A 26,319-nucleotide genomic window follows, 5' to 3' on the forward strand; every position below is an offset into this window, starting at 1 on the left:
TATGGTGGACTCTACTTCTGTGTTAAAATGAGAGAAATGCTTTTCCTTTGGACTAACATTTATTGAGCAATTACAGCTTGCTTTGTTTTTCAAAGGTTTTATTTATTTTTAGAGAGAGAGGAAGGAAAGGAGAAAGAGAGGGAGAGAAACATCAATGTGTGGTTGCCTCTCGCACACCCCCTATTGGAGACCTGGCCCACAACCCAGGCACGTGCCCTAACTGGGAATCGAACCAGTGACCCTTTGGTTTGCAGGCTGGCGCTCAATCCACTGAGCCACACCAACCAGGGCAGGAATTGAATTTTTTTGATAGTTAGAATACTGTTTAGCTTTTCTATTTTTTCCTGTGTCAGTTTTGCTAAGTGGCATTGTTCTAGGAACTTGTCCATTTAATCTAAAATCAGATGACATCTATTCCTTTTACTGCGGTAGCTGCATGAGATTCCACTGTAGGGAGTCCCATCATCTAACCCTGTTGTCAACTCTCCAGTTCCTTGGCTATTGTGGACCTTGCCGCAGTTATGTCCTTGTACCTTTATGTGCAATGTCTGTTCCGAAGGTATCCAGCCATGTAATATGAAAAATAGAGACATTTATTGAAGAATATACAAGATACAAGAAACATTGTATTTAGGACAATGACCCCCTCAGTCCTCTTCAAAGTAGGCACCTTGGGACCTCACACAGGTCTCCCAATCGCCATCAGCTGTCCTGTCGTATTTTCCTGGTTCTCATTGAAGGTCTAAAATGTCTTCTCTTTCAAAGGTGATTTTAGTTCTAGGAAAAGCCAAAAGTTGCAGGGCGCCAAATCTGGGCTACAGGGAGACTGAGTCACCTGGGTGACTTGATGTTTTGCCAAAAAACTGCATAAGACACGATGCATGAGCAGGCGCGTTGTGGTGATGAAGCTGCCAATCACCAGTTGCCCATTGGCTGCAGCCTTCTAAATCATCTGAATAGTTTCCATAGAGGAATGTTCAAGTTCAGCGCAAAATCTGAAATATTCGTTGTTCTACTCGCTCAGTCATTTTGAATGCGACGGCCACACAGTACACATGCTCACTCAATGGTGTCTACTGCCCCACTGTCTAGTACAGTGGTGTCCTCATTGTTCATTCATGTGCATCCCAGTCCGCTCTCCTTGGCTGCCAGGTTACATCAATGTTGCATTATATTAACAATGGATGGATTTTTTCTGGACAGACCTCGTAGTATGACTGTGGGATCCACTCCTGGAAATAGAATTGCTCATTTAAAAATTTGTAATTGACGCTGCCATGCTTCCTTTCACTAAGACTGCCCTCAGCTGACATTTGCAACAGCAGTTTTTGAGGAGTCTTTTTCCCACCCCTCTACTAAATAATGGTCTGAGAACTTATTTTAATTAGCACGTCTCCCTCCCTGTTTCCTTGAGGCGATACACCTTTTTGTTTGCTTATTGATCTGCTTGTGTTTCTTCTGTGAATTGCTCGTTCACACCATTTGCCCATTTTTTTCATTGTGTAAGCCCAATAATTATACTGATTTCAAGGATGGATAAATAGAGGCTCAGAGAGGGGCCATCACTTGCCCTGGTCACACAGCACGAGGGAGCCAGGACTAGGACCCAACAGCCACCAAGTCCACAGTCTGAAGGATGGGTATTCGTTGCTGCTTTGACCTTTGTATCTGTCTACATGGATGGCTGCACCTGCCTGTCCCTGTGAAGCTTGAGACAGTGGGAACCAGACTTGCTGGGCTCGCCTGAATCTCCAGTGGACACAGCAAAGAACAGAACAGAAAAAAAAAAACAAAAAACAAAACTTTCTGCCCTGAGGCACTTGTATTCTAGTGTGTGTGTGTATAAATGTATCTCTTTCAGGAGTACTAATAAATCAAAGTCATTTTTTAAATTTTCCAGGAAAAGCCATTGCTTGTGAGGCCCTTGGGAATATTTACCCCCATCTCCATTCCATAAAAGAGGCAGAAAGGGGAAGGGCCTTGGAAAGGACTTGTCTGCACAGGTCACTCTCTGGTCAAAATACGGATGACCTTCCTTCCTGTTTAACATTCTAGGGCTTACTCATAAAAAATAACAACTAACACTCATTGAGCACATGCCAGACTATTCTCAGCACTGTGACTCATTTAATCCTCACAAGCTCCTAGTGGGGGAGGGTAGATGCTATTATTATGCCCATTCTACAGAAGGATAATCTGAAGTACGGAGAGGTTAAGTAGCTGACCTGAAGCTACTAAATAGCAAAGCCAGAATTTAAGTTCAGGCTGTCTGAGAGTTCAGGCTCTTAACCACTGTCCGACGTAGTATATTTGCTATGTGGATTATCTCTAGGATATACAAGAAACTGTATATCCACAGATATGGAAGCTGGTGGGGGTGGTGACATCATAAATTTATAACTTTTCAAGGTCATAGGACAATGAGAACTGAGCCAGAGGTATGGAGGAATTGAGTGTGATGGGGAGCAGAGAAGTTTGTCATTTTCTTTTGAAAAATATTTTTAACAAAATATTATTGATTTGAGAAGAGAGATTGATTTGCTGTCCCACTTACTTGTGCCTTCATTGGATGACTCTTGCATGTGCCTTGATCAGGATTCGAACCCACAACCTTGGCGTATGGGGAACGACACACTAACCAACTGAGTTACCTGGCCAGGGATGCCTGGTAACCTTTAATTCTATAATCTCAGCAATTTCCCCCAATTATTCCTTTGAATACGGCATCTACGTATCTGGTTAATTTTCTCTTTCTAGGATTCGAAGGAAAAGTTGATTTGATTTCCTGGATCTCTCCTTCATCTTTTCTTTATTTTCTCTCATCATGTTATCACGTTATCCTTGTGATGTCAGTGTGAATTTCTTATTTATTTATTTACTTTAATTATATTTTATTGATTATGCTATTACAGTTGTCCCAGTTTTGCCCCCTTGGCCCACCTCCCCCTAGCACCCCCAGTCCCTCAGGCAAGCCCCCCACCATCATCCATGTCCATGGGTCATGTGAATAAGCTCTTTGGCTACTTCATTTCCTTTATGTGCTTTACATCCTCATGGCTATTCCACAACTACCTATTTGTACTTTTTAATCCACTCGCCTCTTCACCCATTTCTCCGTACCCTCCTCCCATCAAAACACTCTCCATATCCATGATTCTCTGTCCTTCCTGTTTGCTTAGTTTTGTTTCATTTTTTTTAGGTCCAGTTGTTCACAGATATGTATTTATTACCGTCATATTGTACATGGTTTTGATCTTCTCTTTCTTAAATAAGTCCCTTTAACATTTCATATAATAATAGTTTGATGATGATGAACTCCTTTAGTTTTTTCTTGTCTGGGAAGTTCTTCATCTGCTAAACGATATCTTTGCTGGCTAGAGCAATCATGGCTGTAGGTCCCTGCTTTTCATGGCTTTGAATATTTCTTGACAATCCCTTCCAGCCTGCAAAGTTTCTATTGAGAAATCAGCTGATGGTCTTATGGGAACTCCCCTATAGATAACTAACTGCTTTTGTCTTGCTGCTTTTAAGATTCTCTCTTTACCCTGGCTGGTGTTGGCTCAGTGGATTGAGTGCCAGCCTGTAAACCAAAGGGTTGCCGGTTTGATTCCCAGTCAGGGCACGTGCCTGGGTTGTGGGCCAGGTCCCCAGTTGGGGGGGTGCAAGAGGCAACCACACATTGATGCTTCTCTCCCTCTCTTTCTCCCTTCCTTCCCCTTTCTCTAAAAATAAATAAATAAAATATTTTTTAAAAAATTCTCCCTTTATCTTTAACATTTTAGCATTTTAATTACGATGTGTCTTGGAGTGGGCCTCTTTGCATCCATCTTGTTTGGGACTCTGTGCTTCCTGGACTTGCATGTCTATTTCCTTCACCAAATTAAGGAAGTTTTCTTTCATTATTTTTTCAAATAGATTTCCAATTCTCACTCTTTCTCTTCTTCTGGCACACCTATGATGTGAATGTTGGGCCTCTTGAAGTTTTCCCAGAGGCTTCTTACATTGCCATTGTTTTCTTGGATTCTTTTTCTTCTTCTTCTGATTGACTGTTATTTGGCTCCTTATGTTCCAAATCATTGATTTGGTTCTCAGCTTCATCCACTCTACTGTTGTTTCCCTGTAAATTGTTCTTTATTTCAATTCGTGTATCCTTCATTTCTGACTGGCTCATTTTTATGCTGTTGAGGCCCTCACTAAGTTCCTTGAGCCTCCTTATAACCAGTGTTTTGAACTCTGCATTTGATAGATTATTTATCTCCATTTCATTTAGTTCTTTTTTGGAAGTTTTGATCTGTTCTTTCATTTGGGCCACACTTCTTTTTCTCCTCATTTTGGCAGCCTCCTTGTGCTTGTTTCTGTGTATTAGGTAGAGCTTCTTTGACTCCCTGTCTTGGTAGTGTGGCCTAATGTAGTAGGTGTCCTGTACGTTCCAGTGGCTCAGCCTCCCCTATCACCCAAGCTGGGTACTCAAGGTGCGCCCTTCATGTGGGCTGAGTACACCCTCCTCTTGTAGTTGAGCCTTGGTTGCTGTTGGCAGATCAATGGGAGGGATTTACATAGGCTAGTCAGCAGCAAGGACTGGCTATGACAACTGACCACCAACCTCCGCCCTCTGTGGAGGATCAGCTGTGCAGGGGCAGGGGGTGGTGCTCCAGTGTGGTCTGTAGCTGTCCACTGGGTGCGCTGGCTCTGGGATTTCCCAGGTGGTGCAGGCCAAGGTCAGCCCACACCTGTGTTTTGCCCAGGGCCACCTTGCCTGAGCTATACAGCAATCTGAGGTGGCTGCTACCTGTGCTGGGCTTGGAGATTCCCAGGTGAAGCCAGACTGTGAACCTAGGCTGGCTGCTGCTAGTGCCGGGCCTGGAGCTCCCTGAGGCCAGCTGTTGCTTGTTTGGGAGGATTTAGGACATTGTGAAGCCTCAGCCAATACCAGCCATTCATATGGAAAAGCAGCTTGGGTGGGCCCATAAGTTGGGTGGGGTGGAGTCTCTGGAGATCTCCAGGGCAGGGCAAACAGTGTTAGCCAGGTTGATGGAGTCTCAGATATAGCAGCAGCCTGCTGGCTCTGTGGGGGGAGGGTTCAGAAAAGGGACAGTGGCCTCTGCCCACCTTTCTGTCCAGGAGGAAGCTGAACCCCAGCTCTTGCCTCGATGCCAGACACTTCTGTTTCTCCCTGTGTGCCACTGGTGCCTTTGAATCTGCTACCCCAGTGCTGGAGCTCAGAGGGAGTGAATCTCAGTAGGTGAGTCTGTGTGTTGGTTTTTTAAGAGGAACCCCTTGGGACTCCAGACGTTTCTTCCACTGACTCAATCCCTGCTGTTATTTGCAGCCAGAAATTGTGGGGAATTACCTTCCTGGCACTGTAACCTTGGGCTCGGGGGCCTAGTGTGGGGCTGAGACTTCTTGCTTCCAAGATATCTCTCTCTAGGTTATCTCCACCACACACAGGTGAGCGACCAGCCCGTTCCACTTCTCTGCCCTTTTTATCATTCTGGATGGATGTGGGTTTTTTTTAATTCCATAGTTGTGAGACTTTCATTCAACTCAGTTTCTGATGATTCTGAGTGATGGTTGTTCTATATTTTAGTTGTAATTTTGATGTGGGTGTGTGAGGAGGTGAGCTATGTTTATTTATGCCAGTATCTTGACTGGAAATGCCAAATTTCTTCTCTGTTAAAGGTTTATTTTATTTTTAGAGAGAGTGGAAGGGAGAAAGAGAGGGAGAGAAAAATCAATGTGAGAGAGAAACATCCACTAGCTGCTTCTTGCACGTGCCCCGTGCCCGGACCTGGAATCAAACCAGTGACCCCTCACTTTGCAGGATGACACCCAACCAACTGAGCCACACTGATCAGGGCAACTTTTTAATTTTAAGTGTGATCAGGGATGGTCTAAATGAGGTGACATTTGAACAGAGATCTGAAGGAGGAGTGTGGCTGTTAGATATCTTGGGGATGAATATCCTAGGTAGAGAGGCCCACCAGTGCAAAGGTCCTGAGGCCAGAATTGTGCCTGGCATGTTGGCAAAGTACTATGAGTCCAGCATGTCCGGAGCCAGTGAGTGAGGACAGAGAATGGTAGGGACGACCCTATCCTATGGGGTCTCAAGGGCCATGGTGAGGATTTTGATTTTTACTTCAAGAGGGAGCCATGGGATAATTCTTAGCAGAGAAAGAACGCAGGTTTTTTTTCTTGGGGGGTGGGGATGAGGAGGTTAAGTGTAATACTGAGATAGAATTCATATATGATGAAATTCATCCATAGAAAATAGAGAATTCAATGGCTTTTTTTCAGATGTTTTTTCTTGTGATGAGAACTTTTAAGATCTATCCTCTTAGCAATTTTCAAATACGCAATATGGTAACAGTATTATTAACTATAGTCACCATGCTATAGTTTACATTCTCATGAGATTTATTTTATTACTGGAAGTTTGAACCTTTTGACCAACTTCACCCATTTCACCCACTCCCCTTCTCGCCTTCTGTAACCACCAATCTGTTCTCCGTATCTATGAGGGGTTTTTGTTTTTACACTCTATATACTGAGATGATATGGTGCTTGTCTTTCTCTGAGTTACTTAGCATAATACCATGAGGGTCTACCCATGTTTTCACAAATGGCAAAGTTTCCTTCCTTTTTATGGCTGAATAATATTCCACTGTGTGTATGATACTTTCTTTACCCATTCATCCATCGATGGACATTTAGGTTGTTTCCACATCTTGGCTATCGTAAATGATGCTGTAATTAACATGGGGGTGCTCATAACTTTTGGAGTTATTGTTTTCATTTTCTTTGGATAAATACCCAACTGCTGGATCATATAGTAGTTCTGTTCCAAATTTTTTGAGGACCCCCCATACTGTTTTCCATCGTGGATGCACCAATTTACATTTCCACCAACAGTGGCACAAGGGTGGCCTTTTCTCCAAATCATCATTTGTTACTTCTTGTCTTTTTTATAATAGCCATTCTAACAGGTGTGAAGTGATATCTCACTGTGATGTTGATTTGCATTTCCCTGAGGATTAGTGATGTTGAGTACCTTGTCATGTGTTTGTTGGCCATCTGTATGTCTATTTTGGAAAAATGTCTATTCAGATCGCCTGCCTGTTTTTTAATCAGATTATTTTTTCCCTAATGAGTTGTATAAATCCTTTATATATTTTGGATATTAACCACTTATCAGATAAATGATTTTCAAATATTTTCTCCCATTTGGTAGGTTATCTTTTCATTTTGTAAATGGTTTCCTTTGCTGACGGAAGCTTTTTATCTGTTTTATGTAATCACACTTGTTTCTTGTTGCTTTTGTTGCCTTCACTTTTTGGTGTCAAATCCAAAAAATCATCACCAAGATTGACGTCAAGGAGCTTACCGCCTATGTTTTTTTCTAGGAGATCAGTGTTTTCGTGTTTTCAGGTCTTCCACTGAAGTCTTTAATCCATTCTGAGTTAATTTTTGTGTATGTTGTAAGACAGTGGTTCAGTTTCATCCTTTTGCATATGGCTGTCCAGTTTTCCCAACACCATTTATTGGAGAGACCGTCTTTTCCCCCTTGTATATTCTTGGCCCCTTTGTTGTGGTTTAATTGACCACCTATGTGTGGGTTTATTTCTGGGTTCTCTATTCTGTTACATTGATCTATGTGTCTGTTTTTATGCCAGTACCATTACTGTTTTGATTGTGATAGCTTTGTAATATAGTTTGAAATCAGGGAGAGTGATGCCTCCGGTTTTGTTCTTTTTTCTAAAGATTGCTTTGGCTGTTTGGGGTCTTTGTGGTTCCATACAAATTTTAGAATTGTTTGTGAAAAATGCCATTGGAATTTAATAAGTATTACTTTGAATATGTAGATTGCTTTGAGTATATGGACATTTTAACAACACTAATTTTTTCAATCCATTAGCACAGAATACCTTTCCATTCACTTGTGTCTTTTTCAATTTCTTTCATCAATGTCTTATCAATGGCTTTTAGTATAGTCATGGAGTTGTGTGATCATTACCACCGTAGATTCCAGAACATTTTAATCACCCCAAATAGAAACTCAGCACCTCTTAGCCGTCATCCTCCAATCTCCCCACCCTTTGGCAACCACTGGTCTACTTTTGTTTTTATACACTTGCCTGTTCTGGACACATAAATGAAATTGTGAAATCTGTGGTCTTCTGTGACTGGCTTCTTTCTCTCAGCATCATGTTTCAAAGTTCATCCATATTGTAGCATGTCAGTACTACATGTCTTTTATTGCCACATGATATATGACTGGATAGACCACATTTAGTTTATTTATTCATCAATTGATGGACATTTCAGTTGTTTTCACTTTGTGGCTGTCATGGATAATGGTGCTGTGAACATTCCTGGACAATTTTTTTGTGGACATACGTTCTCATTTCTTTTGGAGAGATACCTAGGCGTGGAATTGCTGGGTCATGTGGTAACTCTGTTTAACCTTTGAGGAACTGCCCAGACTGTTTTCCAAAGTGGCTGCATCATGTTACATTCCCACCAGCAGTGCCCGAGGGTTCCCATTTCTCCACATTCTCACTAACACTTGCTATTTATATGGGGACTTCAGTTCAAACAGGGTCCTTCTGGCTGCTCTGAGGGGCCCCGGCTGAGGGAGACAGAGATGGAGGCTGGGCACCCTGTGAGGAGCCCACTGTGCTAGTCCAAGCAGGAGAGCATGGTGGCTGGACCGGAGTGGGGGCAGCAGAGGAGGTGAGACGTGACTGGATTGTGGAGTCATTGAAGATGGAGTTAATGGGATTTGTTGCAAGATCATTTGTGGGGTGCGAGAGAGACAGGGGCCTCAAGAATGACCCACAGAGATGGGAGTGGGTTTGGCGGTGGAATCCGAAGCTCCATTTTGGACACGCTGAGTTTGAGATTCCCAGCAGACATCCAGGCGAGAATATACAGGAGGCGGGTTGGTATTCCATCCTAGAATTACTGTTGGCGTTCATTGCATGTTTCTTGAATAATGAAAGACAGAACTGAATCTGAATCCGAGCTCTTGGTTTCCCCTCCAAAAAAATGGGGACAATACCAGTGACTACTAGGTTGTCATGAGACTGGGGCGATTCCTGCGCAGCACAGACCAGGACTGCATGCCTCGAAACTAAGGTCATGCGTAGGGTGGAAAGGGGACTGAGGTCCTGCTCGGTTCAGACAGTGTCCGTCGCCCCCACTCCTCCAGCCTCTGGCCGCCAAGGGGAAGCGGAGGGGAGTTTTGGGTCGTCACCTTGTCTAAGCTGGGTTTCCTTCTCGGGGGCTGTTATGGCCAAACGGCTGATGAAAACCAGCTGCAGGAGGCACGGAGGCTGGGCGCACTCCCAGGTCCCTCCCCGGCGCCGGCAGACCCCGTTAAGGCGGGGGAAACTAGGGCGCCCTAGCTCCCCTCCCCCATTCAGCAGTGGGCCGGGGCCTTGGCACGTCCGGCGCGCCTGATGCTTTCCAGATGTGAGCCGGATTCCCCTCCCCCACCTGGCCCAGTTGCTCCCGCGGAGTAGGGGAGGAGGGGAGCCAGGGTCCGACACCCCCCCCTATCAAATGGCTACAATATGGATCTGGGCCAGCGTCCCCTTTCTACCGGTCTCCCTTCCCAGACGAGGTCATAAAAGAACCGAACTGGGAGGGGCTAACTGCGGTAGAAACGGTAGAAACGCTCCTTCCCCACCTCCGCCTCTTCCCTGGGCCCCGGCCTGCGCTCCTCCCGCAGCAGTCTAGGGTGGTCTGGCACGCCCCATCCAGGCCACACCCCCACTCCCCGCCCCTCCAAACCCTGCCCCGGACCACGCCCCTTAGGGCGCTGAGGCCACGCCCCCGAGACGCACCTCTGCAGGCCAGGCCTCCGCCGCCTCCAGAGTCCCCTCTGTAAGGCGTGGTCTGAGTGTCTGTCTCTCTGCCCGCCACTCTCTCTGGGTGACTGTTTTTTTGCCCCTGTGTCCGACTACATTCCTGTGTGTCTCTCCTGTACCTTCATGTCTCTGTCTCTGTCTCTACAGTCCTCTGCCTGTCTCTGTCTCCCCGAGTCCCTAGGTCTATCTCTCCAAATTTCTGTCTGTCCCTGTCTCTCTCTGCGTGTTTCTCCTTGTATCTGTCACGCTCTTTCTCGGTGTCTTATTCCACCTTCATTTCTCGCCCTCGAGCCCCCTCCACCTTCCTATATCTCTTGTTCTCCGATGCCTGTGCCCCAACTGGCCCGCCAGGGGCGCCTTGCCCTCCGGTTCTCCACCTCCTCCTACGGCTTAGGCGCCGGCTTGGTGGGCCGCGGGCGCCCCCGTGTGGCCTGTAGGGGACTGTAAGGAGAACGCGGACGGCTGTGTGTGCGCGCCTGCGGGGGTCGGCTGAATGCAGGAGAGACGCTGAATGTCCGCGGGTGACACCTAAGATGGTGTGTGACACCAAGAGGCTGTGTGAGTGTGCGCTACTGTGAGACTGTAGACAGAAGTTGTGTGCGGTTATGTGATCTTGTGAGATGTGTGAGGGTATGAGTGTGAAATCGTGTGTTACACCTGGAGGTTGTATGTGACTGCATGTGGGATGAGAGATTACATATACACGACCGTGTGTAATACCATGAGGTTGGGTGTGATGGGGTGACACTGAGGTGGTGGGTTTGACAGGGTGGGAGAGCATGTGTGATGCCGAGAGGCTGTGTGGGACCCGCAGGAGAGATGCGTGCGACTGGAATAAATGCAGCAGGCTTGGGCCACACCTGTAGAGACAGTCTTCTCCCCTGAGATTGGTTGTGCCTGCGACACTATTTGGGGGATTGTTTGTGAGATCACATGTAAGAGTGAGAGATTGTGTGTCACAGTATGCACGTGGTGAGGCATGAGTGGGCAGATGATGTGTGTGAGTGAGTGTGATCCGCCCAGAGATGGTGAGAGAAGGCAGCATGAGAGGCCTCGGGGACTGGGCGTGCCACGGAGGCCACGTGAGTGTGAGACAGCATGCGTCAGCCCCACTGATGAACTGTGAGGATAGTGTGTGGGACATAGATGACGTGGGGGACTGACAGACTGGCAGAGCGTTGTGAAAGTGTGTGAGAGAGTGTGCAACTGTGCAGGGCGCTCAGAGATTGGAGTACAAGAGACCTGGTGTGTGTGAGGGCGGCAGCAGTGTGTGATACAGATGGAGGCTCAGCAAGAGACCGTACATAACAGTGGGGGGGCAGATTCTGTGGAACTATGTGTCAAGGACTGTGTAAGATTGTGTGACATTTACAGATTGTGCAAGAATGCGTGTGACTGCCTGTGGGAGTCACTGCTTATGACTGGAACTGTGCAATACTGTAAAATATATGATAGTGTTTAACAAAGAGGTCGCATGAGTAATTGCACGTCACTGTGTAAGACACTGAGAAAGCGTGAGACTGAGGTCGGGTGTAAGAGAGCCTTTTATTGCATGTGAGTGTGTGTGTGACATCTTGAAATATTGTGTGACACTGAGAAACTACGTTTGACACTGAGAAAGTATATGTGACTGATGTCATCAGTGATAATGTGTCACACTCTGAGAGGGTGAGGGACTGTGTGTGGCATTTTTTATAAAGATTTTATTTATTTTTAGAGAGAGGGGAAGGGAGGGAGGAAGAGAGGGAGAGAAACATCACTGTGTGGTTGCCTCTCACGCACCCCCAACTGGGGACCTGGCCTGCATGCAACCCAGGCATGTGCCCTGACTGGGAGTCGAACCAGCGACCCTTTGGTTTGCAGGCTGGTGCTCAATCCACTGAGCCACACCAGCCAACACTGTGTGTAGTATTTCGAGAGACCATGTGAGTGTGGCACCGTGGGAGACTGTGTGTTGAGCACTGATCATTTGTGAGAATGTGTGACACAGTGAGGTATTGTGGACCTCTGGGTGAGGGACTGTGAGCGTGAGGCTGTGTGCCGAGAGTGGTCGACGGTGATGGGGTGACGCTGAGGAGCTGGGTGTGACAGGGTGGGGGGGCATGTGTGATGCAGAGAGAGACTTGTGGGACACCCAGGAGAGAACTGTGTGACTAGAATAAATGCGGCAGGTGTGGGGCACACCTGGAGAGACAGTCTTCTCCCCTGAGGGAGGGAGGGAGTGTGTGTGAGAGACAGACAGACAGAGATAAGAGGAGAGACTGGGAGAGGGATAGAGAGAGGGAAAGAGATGCAGAAACAGTCAAAGAGGGGGACAGACAGACAGATCTAGTACCCAGAGAGACAGACCCGAGGTAGTGAGAGAGCAGTGGGGCTGTGGGTGGCGACAGCTGCAGGCGCAGAGGCCTCAGAGGCTGCCCTGGGGGGGGGGGCGGAGCTGGGCAGGGGGACGGGAGCTGTCGCTTAGCCTTCGCCACCAGCCTGCCGTCCCAGTCCTGAGCAACAACAGGTAGGAAGCTCCAGTCCTGGCCCCAGCAGGTCGTCCCTCTGGCCCATCTCGGCCGGTCTGCCCTCCTCGGAATGAATGAATGAGTGAGTGAGTTAGTGAGTGGCTTTGTACTTCTGCGTCCCATCAGCCTACCTGTCTCTCCCCAGGCCCCTCCATCTCCCTTTTTCTGCCCCCTCTCCCCTGTCCCCAGCCCCATGCGTCTCCCTCCCTTCCCCCGCCTCCACCCCTCCATACCCCCCCATCTCTATCCTCTCCCATCACTTCATCCCCCCTGGACTGTCCCATGTCCCTTTCTACCCCCTCTGTCCCCTCGCCCTCTGTGCCTCTCTCCCTCTGTTATCACTGTCCCTTTCTTTACCCCTCTGTTTGTCCCCGCTACGCCCTCCATCACTTCATCCTCCCCCACACCCCCGTCTCCTTATTTCTCCTGTGCCTCAGTCTCTCCCGGTCACTGCGTCTCTCCCTCTGCCCCTGCGTTGGTCCCTCTCTTCATCCTCTCCGCCCCGCTCCCAGTGCTATCTGGACGGCCCCCCACCAGCCCTCTCTCCAGCTGCTAATGAGCAGAGCAGCCTTTGAGGTGGAGGGCTGGGGTGGAGGAGCCCCCGAGGGGAGCGGAGGGGGGCAGCTGCTGCCAAGGCCCTAATGAGGCCCCCTCTGCGCCCCTCCCGCCGCGATCTTAATTCCTTGTTCTCCCTGGAGCCGCGGCTAATTGGCCTGAGAAGGGCCCCCCTCCTGGCTCAGGCTGTATCCCTGGGGGGCTGAGGACACCTGGAACCTGCTGTAGCACCTGTGGCCCTGTCCTTCTGTCCCTCCCTCCACCTGCCTCTCAGCCTCACATCTGTGCTTCCCTCCTGCCTTCCCCATCCTCTCTGCCTCTAGGTACCCCATCTGTGCACCCCTCCATCTCCCCTCTTGCCTCTCTTCCCCCCACTCGTTTGTCCGTCGTCCCGCCGGCCCCTTGGTCCCCAGTCTGTGCGACTCTTCATCCTTCCACGTTACCCTCTCTTCTCCTGTACCTCCCTCCCACTGCCTCTGGGTGCCCATTCGTGCGCTCTTCCACCCGCTCCCCAGTTGCTGGGACCCCACCACGCGCCACCTGGGGACCCTGACTTGCCCTAGCCTGACCCCTCCGCCCCGACTCCCGCCGGGCTTTTGACCCCTTCCCCGCCGCAGCCATGTCTAACAACATGGCCAAGATCGCGGAAGCCCGCAAGACTGTGGAACAGCTGAAGCTGGAAGTGAACATCGACCGCATGAAGGTGCCGGTCGGGGTAGGAGGAAGGCGGGACTCTGGGGCTGGGGTTGGACCCAGCGCTGTTAAGGGCACGGAGCCTTGGGGGGTAAGGTTGCCTTCCAAACCCTTCCGAACCTGAGCTCGCGCAGGAAGTGGGGCCTGAGAGGGGCGGGGCTGGACCCCGGGAGGGGGTCCAGGGTCGAGGTTAGTCAAGGGGAGGGGTCGGGCAAGGAGTGGGGTCTTGGGGAGGGGCGGGGCGTGTACTTCCCCTGGGTTTCCCGCAGGTGTCGCAGGCCGCCTCCGAACTCCTGGCCTTCTGCGAGACGCACGCCAAAGATGACCCGCTGGTGACGCCCGTACCCGCCGCAGAGAACCCCTTCCGCGACAAGCGCCTCTTTTGCGTCCTGCTCTGAGCCTTCCTGACAGCTTACCCTCCCTTGCCAAAGTATGAATCCAATAAACGTGGTGAATGGGGGTACCTGTGCTTTGGGGGAAACTGAGGCACGCGCGGAGTTTGAGGCCACCCTGGGGGAATCTGTGCCCCTTCTCACATCTTCTGGGTGTGTATGGAGTGTGGAGGGTGGGGGTGAGGTATCTGGATGCGGAGGGTGTGTGGGAGGAAACAATCCTCCTGTCAGCACTCCATGATCCTGAATTTATTTAATCGTCCTGACAGTAGTCCCAGCGGCAACTGGCTACTTGTAGAATGGCTTTTTAACAGATAAGGAAACGGAGCCAAAGGAGGTCGCTTACTCAGTCGCACAGCTAGGAGGTAACAGGGTGAAGACTGTGGAATCTGGTGCTCCCTGAACCCCTCCGCTGGCCTCTCCCTCTCCTCCCTCCAGTGCCTATCCCACTTTCTCATCCCCGAATGATTTCGCCCCTTTTTTTCACATTTGGCCACTCCCTGCCACAGGCCTGCCTGTCCTTAAGCACTGAAATCTGTTCATGCATTCATTTATTCGTTCGTTCTTCCAAACACTCTTTGAGTTCCTGCTCTGTGACTGGCCTTGTGCTGGGTGAAGCTGGGGACATGGCTGTGACCTAGACAGCCTAGCCCTGGCCCCCTGGGGCTCAGAATCCAGTGGGAGGGACAGACCTGTCCCAAGATGGTGACAACCCAGAGTGGGCAGGGCTGGGGTGGGGGAGCATCTGACTCAGCTTGGGGGTCAGGGAGGGCTTCCTGGAGGAGGAGACACCTGAGCTGGTACATGGTCATAATGAAACTTGGGGCCCAGATAAGAGAGAAGCATGGCTAGAGGGAGAGGAGACAAATTAAATTATCCATTGCTTCCTTCAACAATTATTTTCTTTGTTCCAGGGACACAGGGTTGACAGTGACAGCTCTGGTTTCTGCCCTGTGTTTCCCACTTCACATATTGGTGGCCTGCAGGACATATATAGCCTGCAGTTATGTTTTTTGGTTATCTGTTTTGGCCTACATAATGTTCTTGACTTGGTTGCCAAATTGAAAAATAGAGTACTTTACATCAAAGTCCATATTTCCAGCTCCTTCCAAACTGGAAGGTCTGGTGACCTTAGACCTACACAACCCCCCAGGGTGACCATAGGCTGTGAGATGGGATGTAGGCTTTCCAGCTCACTGAAGCCCCCACCCTGCCCCATTGCCTCTCAGTGGAGGAGGCGGAGGTCCAGTTGCTATTTATCATGGAGCTCATGTCAGGGCCTCCTCACCATGGAATGAAGAGAAAGGTGAAATGTCTGTTGCAAATGAAGAAATACAGATGAACTGGGGGTTTGGTTAATTATTTTACTTGGTTGGCCCAAGGGCCATGGAGTTCAAGACCCCCTCCCCACTCCTCACTCCCACCTCTTCTTCTCTAGGGCTTAATACTCCTGCCTCAGGTGGGCACAGGTAACCAGGTTCCCACTGATCACGGACAAAGAATTGAACCAAACACAGAGTTTATAGCAGAAAGAGAGAGAGAGCAGATTTATTAAGCAATAGCACACCCCACAGAACATGGGAGCGGGCCAACTCTGACCAGAGATTGACCTCTGGGGCTGGAGGGATTCTATTCTGATACAGCAGACACTTCCTGGCTAGTTCTGGCGGGCTTTTAGTGCACGTGCACAAGTATAACTTCTAAGCCACTGTGCATGCGGTCTCCCATGATTTTTCTTGGTTGGCCACTGTGGCAGGGGGTCCCACAGTGCTAATTTATTATAATGAAGCAGGGGTCATGTAGCACCTTCTGCACGGGTGCAGTCATGACTCATGAGCGTAGAACAGCGTCTCTGTATGGTACCGGTGTCCTTTGTCTCAGCCCTGGGGTGCCTCTGGAGTTTCCTCCCTCCTGACTATCTCCTGCCTCGCCCCTGCTCCTCAGAGCGAGGCTGGATCTGGGTGGAGGAACGGGGCTGTGCCATGTGTTTGGCAAGTGGTCCATTATTCACATTGGATTAGGGTCCCCTGGGCCCCAACTCTGAGCTTCCTGTTGAACTGAGGCAAGAGAGGCTGTAATTACATCTCCCTCCTGCCTCCCACCTCTCAGCTGATTGCATCATGTCTGTGGGAACCCCCCGGGGAGACAGGGGACAGGGAGAGCCAAGGATGAGCTGGGGGTGGGGGTAAATCGCCAGAGGATTTCAGAATTTCTCAGGTCTAGCATCCTTGCATCTTAGAACCTGAAGCGCCAAGGAGTCTATACTCCCAGGACTCTGGAAGGCTGGAGTCTGGAGGCTTTCAGTCTGGTGGGGTCAGGATTCAGGAGCGTAAGGATTTCTTGAACCAAGACTGTTGGGATTTAACCTTCTCAGCTGTGGGATCTTGGAGCTTCCCCTCGGAATTTCTGGTCTTGGGAAAGGGAGGGGGAGGAGAAGCTTGCAGGGCTGGCTGACCCGGGGTGGGAAAGGGTGGGGAAGGGGGTACATATCTGCCTAGAGCAGGAGGGGGCGGGAGGAAGGGAGGTGGGTGAGCCTGGGCCCAGACGCTGGCCGGGACTGAGGCTGGGAGGGATGAGGAGCCAGAGAGGCAGGCTGGCTTCCTGGTGGCCGGCCTCCCTGTAGACCCAGATAACCTTGTTAGCAGGGGATGACACTGCAACAGCAGCTGTGGTCGCGGCTGCTCTTTCCTGCCACCCCCAGCTGTGAGGTCAGCTCTGGGGTCAGTGCTTGGCCAAGGAGCACGGGAGGTGAGCGCCTGGGGAAGTTCCGGCTCTCAGAAGTATCCTCCCACTTCAGTCCCCAGCCTGAGGCTGCCTTTCCTCCCATGCTGCCCCCCATGTGCTGACCGGTTCAGGGAGCGGTGGCCCAGGGCCAGAGGGGCTACAAAGTGGCCATCGATTATCGGGAGCCCTGGTTCAATGCCCCAGCTCAGCCAATTCTCTGATAGTTTCCAAAGGGGATCTATTCTTAATCATTTTACAAACACGGCAGACAGGTACACCGAGGTGACGTTACCTGGCCGTTTGGGAGTGGGACCGCTGGATGGGCTCAGGAGGGGCTGGAGGAGTTGTGGGCAGAGCCTGAAGGGCAGAGTGAGGGTATCCCAGGTGAGGGGCACAGGCCAAGTCAAGGCAGGTCAGGGACATGGAGCAGAAGCCTCTGGGGCAGGAGCAAGAAGCAGAGAGATATGCGAGGACCCATTGGGGTGGAGAAGAGGGTGGTGAGCTGAGAAAAAGGCCTCGGGCTGTAAGTGCAGGGACCTGTCACGGAGAGACAGGTCAGGATGGACACACAGCAGTGAGAGGGCACGGGCAGGAAGAGATGGAAAACCAGGGAGTCAGGAGAGGGTTGGGCCGGGGAGCCGGGAGCAGCAGCACATCTAGGGGCAGGAGGCATGGGAGAGGCCCGTTGTGGCCCCATTTCCGGGCCTGCTTGGCACTTGCCCTCTCCAAGACACCCAGCCAGATGTGAGTCCCAGCTGGGTGTGGAGCGACGCAGCGGAGGGCCTGCCAGCCCAGCTTCAGCCTTCACCTTCCTCTCCAGGCACTGCCACTGTCGGGCCCTGCCCCCCTCAGATGGTGCCCTCTGAGCCTCTCTGCTCCCCAGCCCTTGGCACACAGTAGTTAGGGTTGTGGAGTGAATAATAACACCAGCAGCTCCTGGCAGCCTTCCTGGCATCAGGGAGGGTGAAGTCCGCCTCTCGTCTTTACACAACACATGACAAGGGCGAGGCAGCCATTGGGTGAAGACATCAAGGCTCAGCTAGGGGAAGTCATTTTCCAGCGTCACGCTGTGACTGGTGAGTGTTGGAGGTGAGCGTCCAAACCCACCGCTTTCCCCTGCACCACGCACACAGCCCCTGCACACACACGCGCCCCACCAGAGAGAAACACAAGCCCCCACTGAAGACACGCACAGACACACAAAGATGTACAAGTAGCCCTTACAGAAAATAACGCCCACCCACACATGCCATCCCCATCCCATATGCACAGTCCCTAGCACAGCCCCTCTGGGCACCCTCCCCCTCCCCCCATTCTGTGTGTCCATGCCCTCCTCCGACTTGCTGCCCCACTGCCCGGGATGCCTCTGAGGGAGGCCCCTGCTCTTAGCAGCGGGTGGGGGGTGGGGAGAGCCGTGACTCACCCATCCCAAGCAGTTCCTTCCCACAGTTCCCCACCCTCTGCTCCGGAAACCACTTCTTCCTTGCCCGGCAGGGTAACCTCTCACCCCAAAGCACCTGGATGAAAGAGGAGCCTTTTGTGGCCCTTGCTGGGGGTCTGGCTGGGGCCACAGCTGGGCAGGAGACCCCGGGTCCCCAGAAGCTGTGTCCAGCGATGGCACAGACGCCAGGGACCCATAGTCCTCTCACTAGGAATGAGTGTCAGTCACTGCCACCCCCACCTGCTCCCCAAGCACAGAACTAATGCCAGGGTTGCAAGGACTCTGGGCCCCTATTGGCACAGATGGGGAAACTGAGGCCTGGATGAAGGTAGGGGCTTGTCTGAGATGCTACTGGGCATGGGAGCTGAGTGGAGTTCCTGAGTGCTCAATGGTCCCTGATGGGGACAGTAAGCCACTGGGAGGAGGCTCCAGGAACCGGAGCTCCCCACACCCTGCAACTCCCCAGATGCAGAGACAGGATGCTAGCCTGCCAGGCGTCATCCTTCATTAATATGTTATAACTTCCCGAGTTCCCTCTGGTCTGCCTGGGGACAGCAGGGCATAAGTGGGGAGGGACCACACGACTGGGAGGGCTGAGGCCGGCACACACAGGCACCCCAAGAGCAGGGCTGTGTGGTTAGCCTTGGGGGCCCTGGTGTGGCTGGAGTTGGGGCATCCATTCTGCTGGAAGCTGGGGATGCCAGTGGAGCATGATGATAGGGAGTGGGTGAGGGGGTTGTGGTTACTTAGGGACATGGGGACAGAGAGGGGAAGTCTGCAGCCCTTGGAGTCAGGAGCATCGCTCCTGGCCTTGGACGTGACAGGTCCGCACAGGCTCCCTCCTTGTTACAGAGGGCTCTGGGATGGGCCGCTGGCCAAGGTCAGCCACCGGGTCTGTGAAGCTGCTGTTACCCCACGGTACAGAGGAGGAAACTGAGGTACACCGGCTTCCATCCTTGCCCGGGACCATCACAGAAACCCAAGACAAAAGGAGTGAGACCCTGAGTACGGAATCTCTTCACTGAATCTGCCTCCCTGAAAGATAAGGGCGGCGGTCTGAGGGGGTCTCCCAGGTCCCGTCTGGCCCGTAGGGGTGGGCAGGCTGCCTGGGAACCGTGGGCTCCGTGGGAACAGGACAGGTGGCTGCTGTGCTGGGAGCTGGGACCCACAGGTCGACCCTGCTGGCCCAGGGTGGCGGCAGCTGGGGTGAGTCTGTGGAAGGGTGGCAGGGATCAATGTGACAGTGATGTTGGAGCTCAGGACGGTTGTCTGTGGCTAAAATATTATTCCTGGAGGTCAAGGTCACTAGAGCCTGGCCTGGGGCCTGGGAGAGCTGGGTGAGGAGAGGGCAGGAGGGCCCTCTCTGTCCCTCAGGGTTCTGCGGGGTGAGCGTGGGAGCTGAGCCTGGGGATGGGCTCCAGGGATGGGCTCCAGGGATGGACTCCAGGGATGGGCTCCAGGGATGGGCATTCTCGCCTCCGGCCCAGCCACCTTGCTGCCCAGACTTCTAAAAGGAGTGACTTGTGTCCAGGGGACAGAAATCTCCGTGTTGGCTGGAAAACACTGCATCAGGGAGGAATTTCCTGGTCATTTCTCAATCCCTGGGCAGCGTCCTAACCCTGGAGCCTGGAGCCCAGAATAGATCCCAGGGGCCACCCCCAGCCAGCCTTGCAGACTGGTCAGTCTTCAGGGCCTGTCCTGGTCCCCACCGGTGAGCTCCAAACTCCATGTGTGACGACTGGGTGATCCCCACCCGGGGCCACTGGGAGATCCTGTGAAGGGAGAAGGCAGACCTGTGTGTGGGGAGGTGGCAGGTGGCTCCGCGATGGGGACCGTGAGAGGACACAGGGAGAGGAGGCAGGCGGGAGATAGATGTCCTGGGCAGGGGGACAGAGGGAGCATGCCAGGGAGGGCGGGCGGCAGCCAAGGGGGCCTCTGGAGAAAGCGGGGGTTGGGGGGGAGGCGGGGCAGGGAGAGGAAATGAAAAAGCTGGGGCGGGCAGGCCAGATGAGGAGGGAGGGAGGGAGGAAGGGGGAAGGAGGGAGAGGCTGACACACAGACCTCACAGACAGCGAGGCCAGACCCGAGTGAGGGGACAGAGGGGTGAGCGATGGCGAGAGGTGGCAGAGGTGCGGTGAGGAGGGGCTGCCCCAAAGCAGGAGCACAAAGAAGGGGGTAGAGAGCAGTGGGGAGCAGGGAGAGAAGAGGGAGAGGCACAGGGGGTGGGCCAGGGAGGGGACGGACAGAGCCGACAAGAGACAGATGGAAACAACCAGGAAAGAGGGGAGGAAAAGAGGAAACAGATAGAGAAGCCCAGAAACAGGGGAGAGAGAGAAGCTGGACACCCCAGGAAAGCGGCAGGTTGACGGGGAGACACCGGCTGCCGTGAGGACCATGAAGAAGAGGCTGGCGGAGGATTTCTGAGCGGCGGCACCGGCTCCTTCTCCCCGCTGCCTTCCAGCCTCGGGGCCCCTCCGGTCCGGGCCGGCAGCCGCGGGCCGGGATGGCGGACTCCTGCAGGAACCTCACCTACGTGCGGGACTCGGTGGGCCCGGCCACCAGCACGCTGATGTTCGTGGCCGGCGTGGTGGGCAACGGGCTGGCGCTGGGCATCCTGGGCGCGCGGCGGCGGTCCCGCCCGTCGGCCTTCGCGGTGCTGGTCACCGGGCTGGCGGTCACCGACCTGCTGGGCACGTGTTTCCTGAGCCCCGCGGTGTTCGTGGCCTACGCCCGGAACAGCTCGCTGCTGGGCCTGGCCCGGGGCCACCCGGGGCTGTGCGACGCCTTCGCCTTCGCCATGACCTTCTTTGGCCTGGCCTCCACGCTCATCCTCTTCGCCATGGCCGTGGAGCGCTGCCTGGCGCTCAGCCACCCCTACGTCTACGCGCAGCTGGATGGGCCGCGCTGCGCCCGCCTGGCGCTGCCCGCGGTCTACGCCTTCTGCACCCTCTTCTGCTCGTTGCCGCTGCTGGGCCTGGGCCAGCACCAGCAGTACTGCCCCGGCAGCTGGTGCTTCATCCACCTGCGCTCGCCCGAGCTGCGCGGCCGCGCCTTCTCCCTGGCCTACGCCAGCCTCGTGGCCCTGCTGGTGGCTGCCATCATCCTCTGCAACGGCTCCGTCACCCTCAGCCTCTGCCGCATGTACCGCCAGCAGAGGCACCGGGCGGGCGAGGACGAGGCTGACTACCTGATCCTGCTGGTCCTCATGACAGGCATCATGGCCGTGTGCTCCCTGCCTCTCACGGTGAGTCCCCTCCGCAGCCGGGGTGCGTGGCGGGGTGTGGTGGGTGGGGCAGCGCTGCGCCCGGCTCTGTCCCCCACTCTTTGTGTCCCTTTCACAGCTGGGGAAACTGAGACTCAAAGAGGTCAGAGGCTTTGGCAACTGTCAAACAACTCCTGACTTTCTGGAGAGGTCGCTCCCCATTTGCTTCTGCTCCTTCGGGCTCCTCCGGACCCCTGGTGCACCCCCTTCCACATCTCTGGTCCCCGACATGATCAAATGCACGCCCAGCCTTGCAACCTCTGAATGATAATAAGACCCAACATTCATGGGGTACTTGCTCTATGGTTTACGAATCCTTTTTCAGATACTCTTCAAAATGACCTACGCACCCATTCCGCAAGCATTTACCAAGAAACAGGGCAAAGTTCCTGTCTTGTCACCATATTTACAGATGAGGGGCAATGTCTCTTGACTGTGATGGCACAGAGTCAGGTCTGGACCTCAGGCTCCTCTGATTCTAGAGTGTGAGCTCCCACCCCGGACACCCAGGCTCCGCCACCCTCTGCCATGGACCCTCCCGGCCACGGCCCTTTCTTCCAAGAGCCTGCCCAGCCTCCCTGGAATGGAAGCAGGGCAGACCCTGGCACTGTGGCACCCGGCCATCCCATCTGTCCTCGTGGCCTCAGTGTCTCTCTCTGTAAAATCAAGGCTGGGCTAAATTTGAGACGCATCAAAACTCTAGGGGGTTATGGATGACTCAGGGACTGGAAGCTGTGGACAGACGCACGCGGTCCTGGACGCACCCCACTGCCCCATCTCTCTCTCTCTGGGCCTCTGCTAGCTGTTTCCTGGGGCTCCCTATCTCCGCTCCCCGGATACATTCATTTCTGAGTTTTCATCTTATCTTATTTCCTTTCCCTCCCTATTCCTGCAGCTAGCAAGTGGGTGAAGGGGAGGGAGGGTGGGGTGGGTGGGGAAACTGGTTCTTCCTGACACCCTCCCCCTGCCCTCAGATCCGTGGCTTCACCCAGGCCATCGCCCCGGACAGCAATGAGATGGGGGACCTCCTTGCCTTCCGATTCAATGCCTTCAATCCCATCCTGGACCCCTGGGTCTTCATCCTGTTCCGGAAGACTGTCTTCCAGCGCCTCAAGCTTTGGTTCTGCTGTCTCTGCCCCAGGCCTGCCCACGGCCACTCGCAGACACCCCTCTCCCAGCCCGCCTTAGGGGTGAAGGACCCCAGGGCCCCTGCCACCCTCGGGGAGAAGGAGGGGAGCTGGGTGCCTTTGTCAGCCTGGGGCAAGGTGCAAGGGGCGCACCTGCCTCCTGCACAGCCACCCGGCAGCACCGTGGGAAGCCCATCCAAAGTGGGGCCCAAGGCAGCCTGCTGATATCTTAGGCTGTTCTGTGATCTCCTGCCCTGTCTTCCTGGATCAAGAGCCAGACAATCAGGAACAAGGCTGGTGGCTGCAGGTGGACAAGCAGAGCAATGGATCCCAGAGCCCTGGCCTGCCAGAACCTTGACCTCTGCATTCAGGGGCTGATCAGCTGCTATTTCTTCTCCTCCAGCGTGGCCACTCCAGGCTCTGGGAGGAGAGGAAGGGACAAAGGGAACGTTTTTGCTGGCGCACAAGAACAGTTCTCTCAAAATAACTGATGGCCTGGATGGCCTGGTTTGGCCCCCGCGCACCCATCCATCTCACTGTCTAAATATTTAGAGGGCGGAAAAGTTCCCAGAGCTCCTGTGCACTCGGGTCTGTGAGGGCTCATGCTCCTGCACTGACCCCCACCCAATCCCCAGGGGACAGTTCTGCCCTCTCCCAGGCCACTCCAAGAGCTACCCCCTCTCTGCCCCACGGCAGCCAGCCGGGGACTTCCCGACGCCCCTCGCTTCCGATTCCCCATCAGCCTTGGGAGCTCTGGCCACCCCCAGCAGAGGCCGGAGGAAGGGGAGCTTGAACTGTGGCTGACACTGCTGGGCGTGTGCCCAGGACACTGGGCGTGCCTTGGTGGTTATAAGACTCAGGCTGTGGGGACACGGGTGTTGGGGCATGAACCCCAGGGATGGCCCAAGAACCCAGACCTAAGTCTAAGTCCTGTGCCTGTCCCCAAATAAACAGCTGCCTCCAGACACAGCCTGACCTCACCTCACATGTTCTTGGAGCCCCCACCCCAATATTTCATTCATTCATTCAATAAATAGTGGGCACTGACTCAGCCAGGTGCTGGGGCCCCACTCTGGACTCCACTGGGTGATTTCCAACCTACCCCCCTCCCCCCTTCTCATTGCCAACCCCTGCCTGCCCTCGGAGAGGCCCAGAATCAAGGGTGCTTGGTAGCAAGCCAGTGAGCTGAAAGGCATGACAGGAAGTGCACTCAGGGCAGTGGGCGGGGGGGGGGGGGGGGGCAGGTGATGGGAAAGCACCTCCCCACTCCCCAACCTCAGGCAGCCCCAGTTCACCTCTCTTGCTTGCTCCTGGGTTAAACCAATAAATCTGAACCTGGGGAAGGGTCAGGTAGGCAAGGCAAGAGCCTTTGATAGCAGCTAACATCAGTGGGTCGTCCTCTGTGTGCGGTGTACCCTCTCACTCCAGCCTGTTAGAGCCTTTCTACAGAGGCCGGAATCAAGGCCCAGAGGGTGCAGTGACCAGCCCCAGGTCACACAGCAAGAAGAAAGCATAGCCCGCGTGCAGAGAGAGCTGATTTATCTCCGGAGCCCAGCTCACCTGCTGGGCCGGTAACTTTGCCTCTCTGTTTGCTGGCTTCCTTTCACGCCGAAGGGCGACCATAACCTAGTACTTAGCTTACAGAGTTGTGCTGAGGACGAAATGAGCCCCCAGAAAAGCAATTTGGCCCAGGGCCTGGGATGGAGCCTACAAGAAGCATTACTGTTATTGCTGCTGTGGTTGGTGTTGCCGTTGTTACCTTTGGCTGCCCCAGCAGATGAAGTTTGGCAGCAATGCGATGCTTTGCTCCATTGTTTTGACTTCTTTCTTCAGTCACTATGTTTCTAATCATATTAAAGAAGAACAAAGGGTGTCTGGGAGAGATAAAAACAGGTCGAGATGACTGCTTACTGATTTGGGGTTTCCTTTTGGGCCGGTGACAATGTTTTGGGACTAGATGGTGATGGTTGCATGACATTGTGAATGTACTGTCTCTGAGTTGTAAACTTTAAGATGGTTAAAATGATAAATTCTATGTTGTGGGTATTTTACTACAATAATTTAAAAAAAAGACATAATACTGAAAAAGATGGAGAATTTGTAGAAATAGCATATTGATTGAATTTAACAATAAAAGACAAAAGACAAAAAGCAGGTGAAGAAGCCTCTGATGGGGTCCAGTCTTTGTCCCCAAACATGGTCCAGATTCAGCGGGAACCCGCCCAAAGGGACCCCTAAAAGGCAATGGAGAAGGGGTGGGGTGGAGGGGCTACAGAAGGGTGGGAGAAGAGACAGGGGCCTGCCTGTCCAGGGTCCCGGACGCTCACCTCGCCTCTGGGCTGCCCCGAAGGCAGGTTGGTTCTGGGCATTGGCTGCAGGCCAGCGCAAGGCTGGGCATTTGACCCACAGGATCCTGGCCTGAGGTGGGTGCTTTTATCATGCCCGTTTCTCAGATGCGGCTTAAAGGGAGGAAAGGATGAAGTGTTGAAGCCAGCTTGCTGCCAGCTCTTACCACCACCACCCCAGGCCTCTCTGGAGTCCGCTCTCTCCTCTGCACCCCCACCACCTCTGGCCAAGATGTCTACGCTGTCTTCCAGGTCGGGGGGTTCGAACAACCCCCAGTCCATCCACCCGCGGACCCTCAAGGATGGTTTCCCAGCTGGCGTCCTGACCCCACTGCCCGTGGACCCTCTGTGCTAGCTACCAAGGTCCTATCCCAGAAGGTTCTGAGTAGTCAGTCCCCTGCTTGCCAAGTTCAAGGGCTCCCACGGTCTAGAGGCCAAAGGCCAACCTCCTCTGGCTGTGCTCAGCCACAACAGACAACCCAGGTTCCCCAAAGAGCCCGTGACCTTTCAGGCCTCCACTGCTTTGCCTAGTGAGCTCATCCTTCCTGGAACAATGTTTCCCCTGCCCCCTGGCCCTTGAAGGTCCTGCTCAAACTCCTCCTCCTTGAAGACTTAGTCACTCCTCCCTCAGGCTTGCTCGGCACTGCTTGGGCTCCTGGTGGCTCTCACTGCAGCCTGCCTAGCACTGACATTTGGTCCTTCACTCAGCAGGGTCTTACCGAGGCCTGCGTGTATGGCAGGTCTTGTCTCTGTGATACTGGGGACAGCGCAGTGCGAGACAGCCCTGCCCTGCCTTCCTGGGGCTCACAGTCAAGTGGGCAGGGCTGGGGGAGGGGAGGAGATATGTCGGGGACACCAGGGAGGGCTTCTGGGAGGAGGGGATGGCTGAGCCGGGACCTGGCAATGGGGAAAAAGTGAAGCAAGAAGAGGGTTCCTGTCGTGGTCGCCGCATTCCTTCGTTAGCCTCTCACACAGAGTCCCTTGAGCCTGCTCTGGGCCCGAGGCTGCTGTGGGCCCGCTGGGCATAGAGCAGCGTGACCGATGCCACCCTGGCCCTCTCTCTCTCTCATGAGGCAGTGGGATGACCACTTAATAATCACAGTAACATGTATTACAATGAGCAGCAAAATGATAAAATTACAAGCCGTGACACGTACCGAGTGCACAGTGCAAGGATCTGTGACATGTGTGAGGAGCCAGCAGGTGGAGTGGCCAGCAGCTGGCGGGGGGGGGGAGGGCAGGTGTCAAGATGTGACACAGTAGGAATGAGTGTGTCTGCCTCAGACTTGATTCATTTCTGTCGTCCTAGGTCTGGGCAAGTACACACACACACACACACACACACACACACACACACACGCACACACGCACGCACGCACGCACGCACGCACCCCCCCCCCC

The 26,319-nt window shown here is 53.3% G+C and overlaps 2 protein-coding genes across 4 annotated transcripts; both read left to right on the forward strand.

Annotated features, from left to right (window-relative positions):
* Positions 1-13,506: 13,506 nt before the first annotated feature.
* On the forward strand, positions 13,507-14,542 carry GNG8 (G protein subunit gamma 8). Of its 3 annotated transcripts, XM_090259451.1 has the most exons (3): positions 13,507-13,649; positions 13,897-14,057; positions 14,289-14,542. In XM_090259451.1, the coding sequence occupies exons 1-2, from the start codon at positions 13,554-13,556 to the stop codon at positions 14,023-14,025; spliced, it is 225 nt and encodes a 74-aa protein (XP_090115577.1). In that variant the 5' UTR covers positions 13,507-13,553; the 3' UTR covers positions 14,026-14,057; positions 14,289-14,542. The 3 variants fall into 3 exon arrangements, with proteins under 3 accessions (XP_090115577.1, XP_090115576.1, XP_090115578.1); XM_090259450.1 differs by lacking the exon at positions 14,289-14,542 and having other exon boundaries at positions 13,897-14,081; XM_090259452.1 differs by lacking the exon at positions 14,289-14,542 and having other exon boundaries at positions 13,507-13,637; positions 13,897-14,081.
* Positions 14,543-20,424: 5,882 nt separating this feature from the next.
* On the forward strand, positions 20,425-23,805 carry PTGIR (prostaglandin I2 receptor). The gene is made up of 2 exons (XM_090259671.1): positions 20,425-21,428; positions 22,421-23,805. The coding sequence occupies exons 1-2, from the start codon at positions 20,688-20,690 to the stop codon at positions 22,796-22,798; spliced, it is 1,119 nt and encodes a 372-aa protein (XP_090115797.1). The 5' UTR covers positions 20,425-20,687; the 3' UTR covers positions 22,799-23,805.
* The last annotated feature ends 2,514 nt before the right edge of the window (positions 23,806-26,319 follow it).

The sequence above is a fragment of the Furipterus horrens genome, unplaced genomic scaffold, assembly GCF_987537825.1.
Source record: "Furipterus horrens unplaced genomic scaffold, mFurHor1.1.pri manual_scaffold_13, whole genome shotgun sequence".
In the NCBI taxonomy this organism is placed as follows: domain Eukaryota; kingdom Metazoa; phylum Chordata; class Mammalia; order Chiroptera; family Furipteridae; genus Furipterus; species Furipterus horrens.

Coding starts and splice junctions, on each gene's coding strand:
- GNG8 (XM_090259451.1), top strand. CDS start 13,554: ATGTCTAACAACATGGCCAAGATCGCGGAAGCCCGCAAGACTGTGGAA. Junction 13,650..13,896: donor GCATGAAGGTGCCGGTCGGG/GTAGGAGGAAGG, acceptor GGTTTCCCGCAG/GTGTCGCAGGCCGCCTCCGA.
- PTGIR (XM_090259671.1), top strand. CDS start 20,688: ATGGCGGACTCCTGCAGGAACCTCACCTACGTGCGGGACTCGGTGGGC. Junction 21,429..22,420: donor TGTGCTCCCTGCCTCTCACG/GTGAGTCCCCTC, acceptor CCCTGCCCTCAG/ATCCGTGGCTTCACCCAGGC.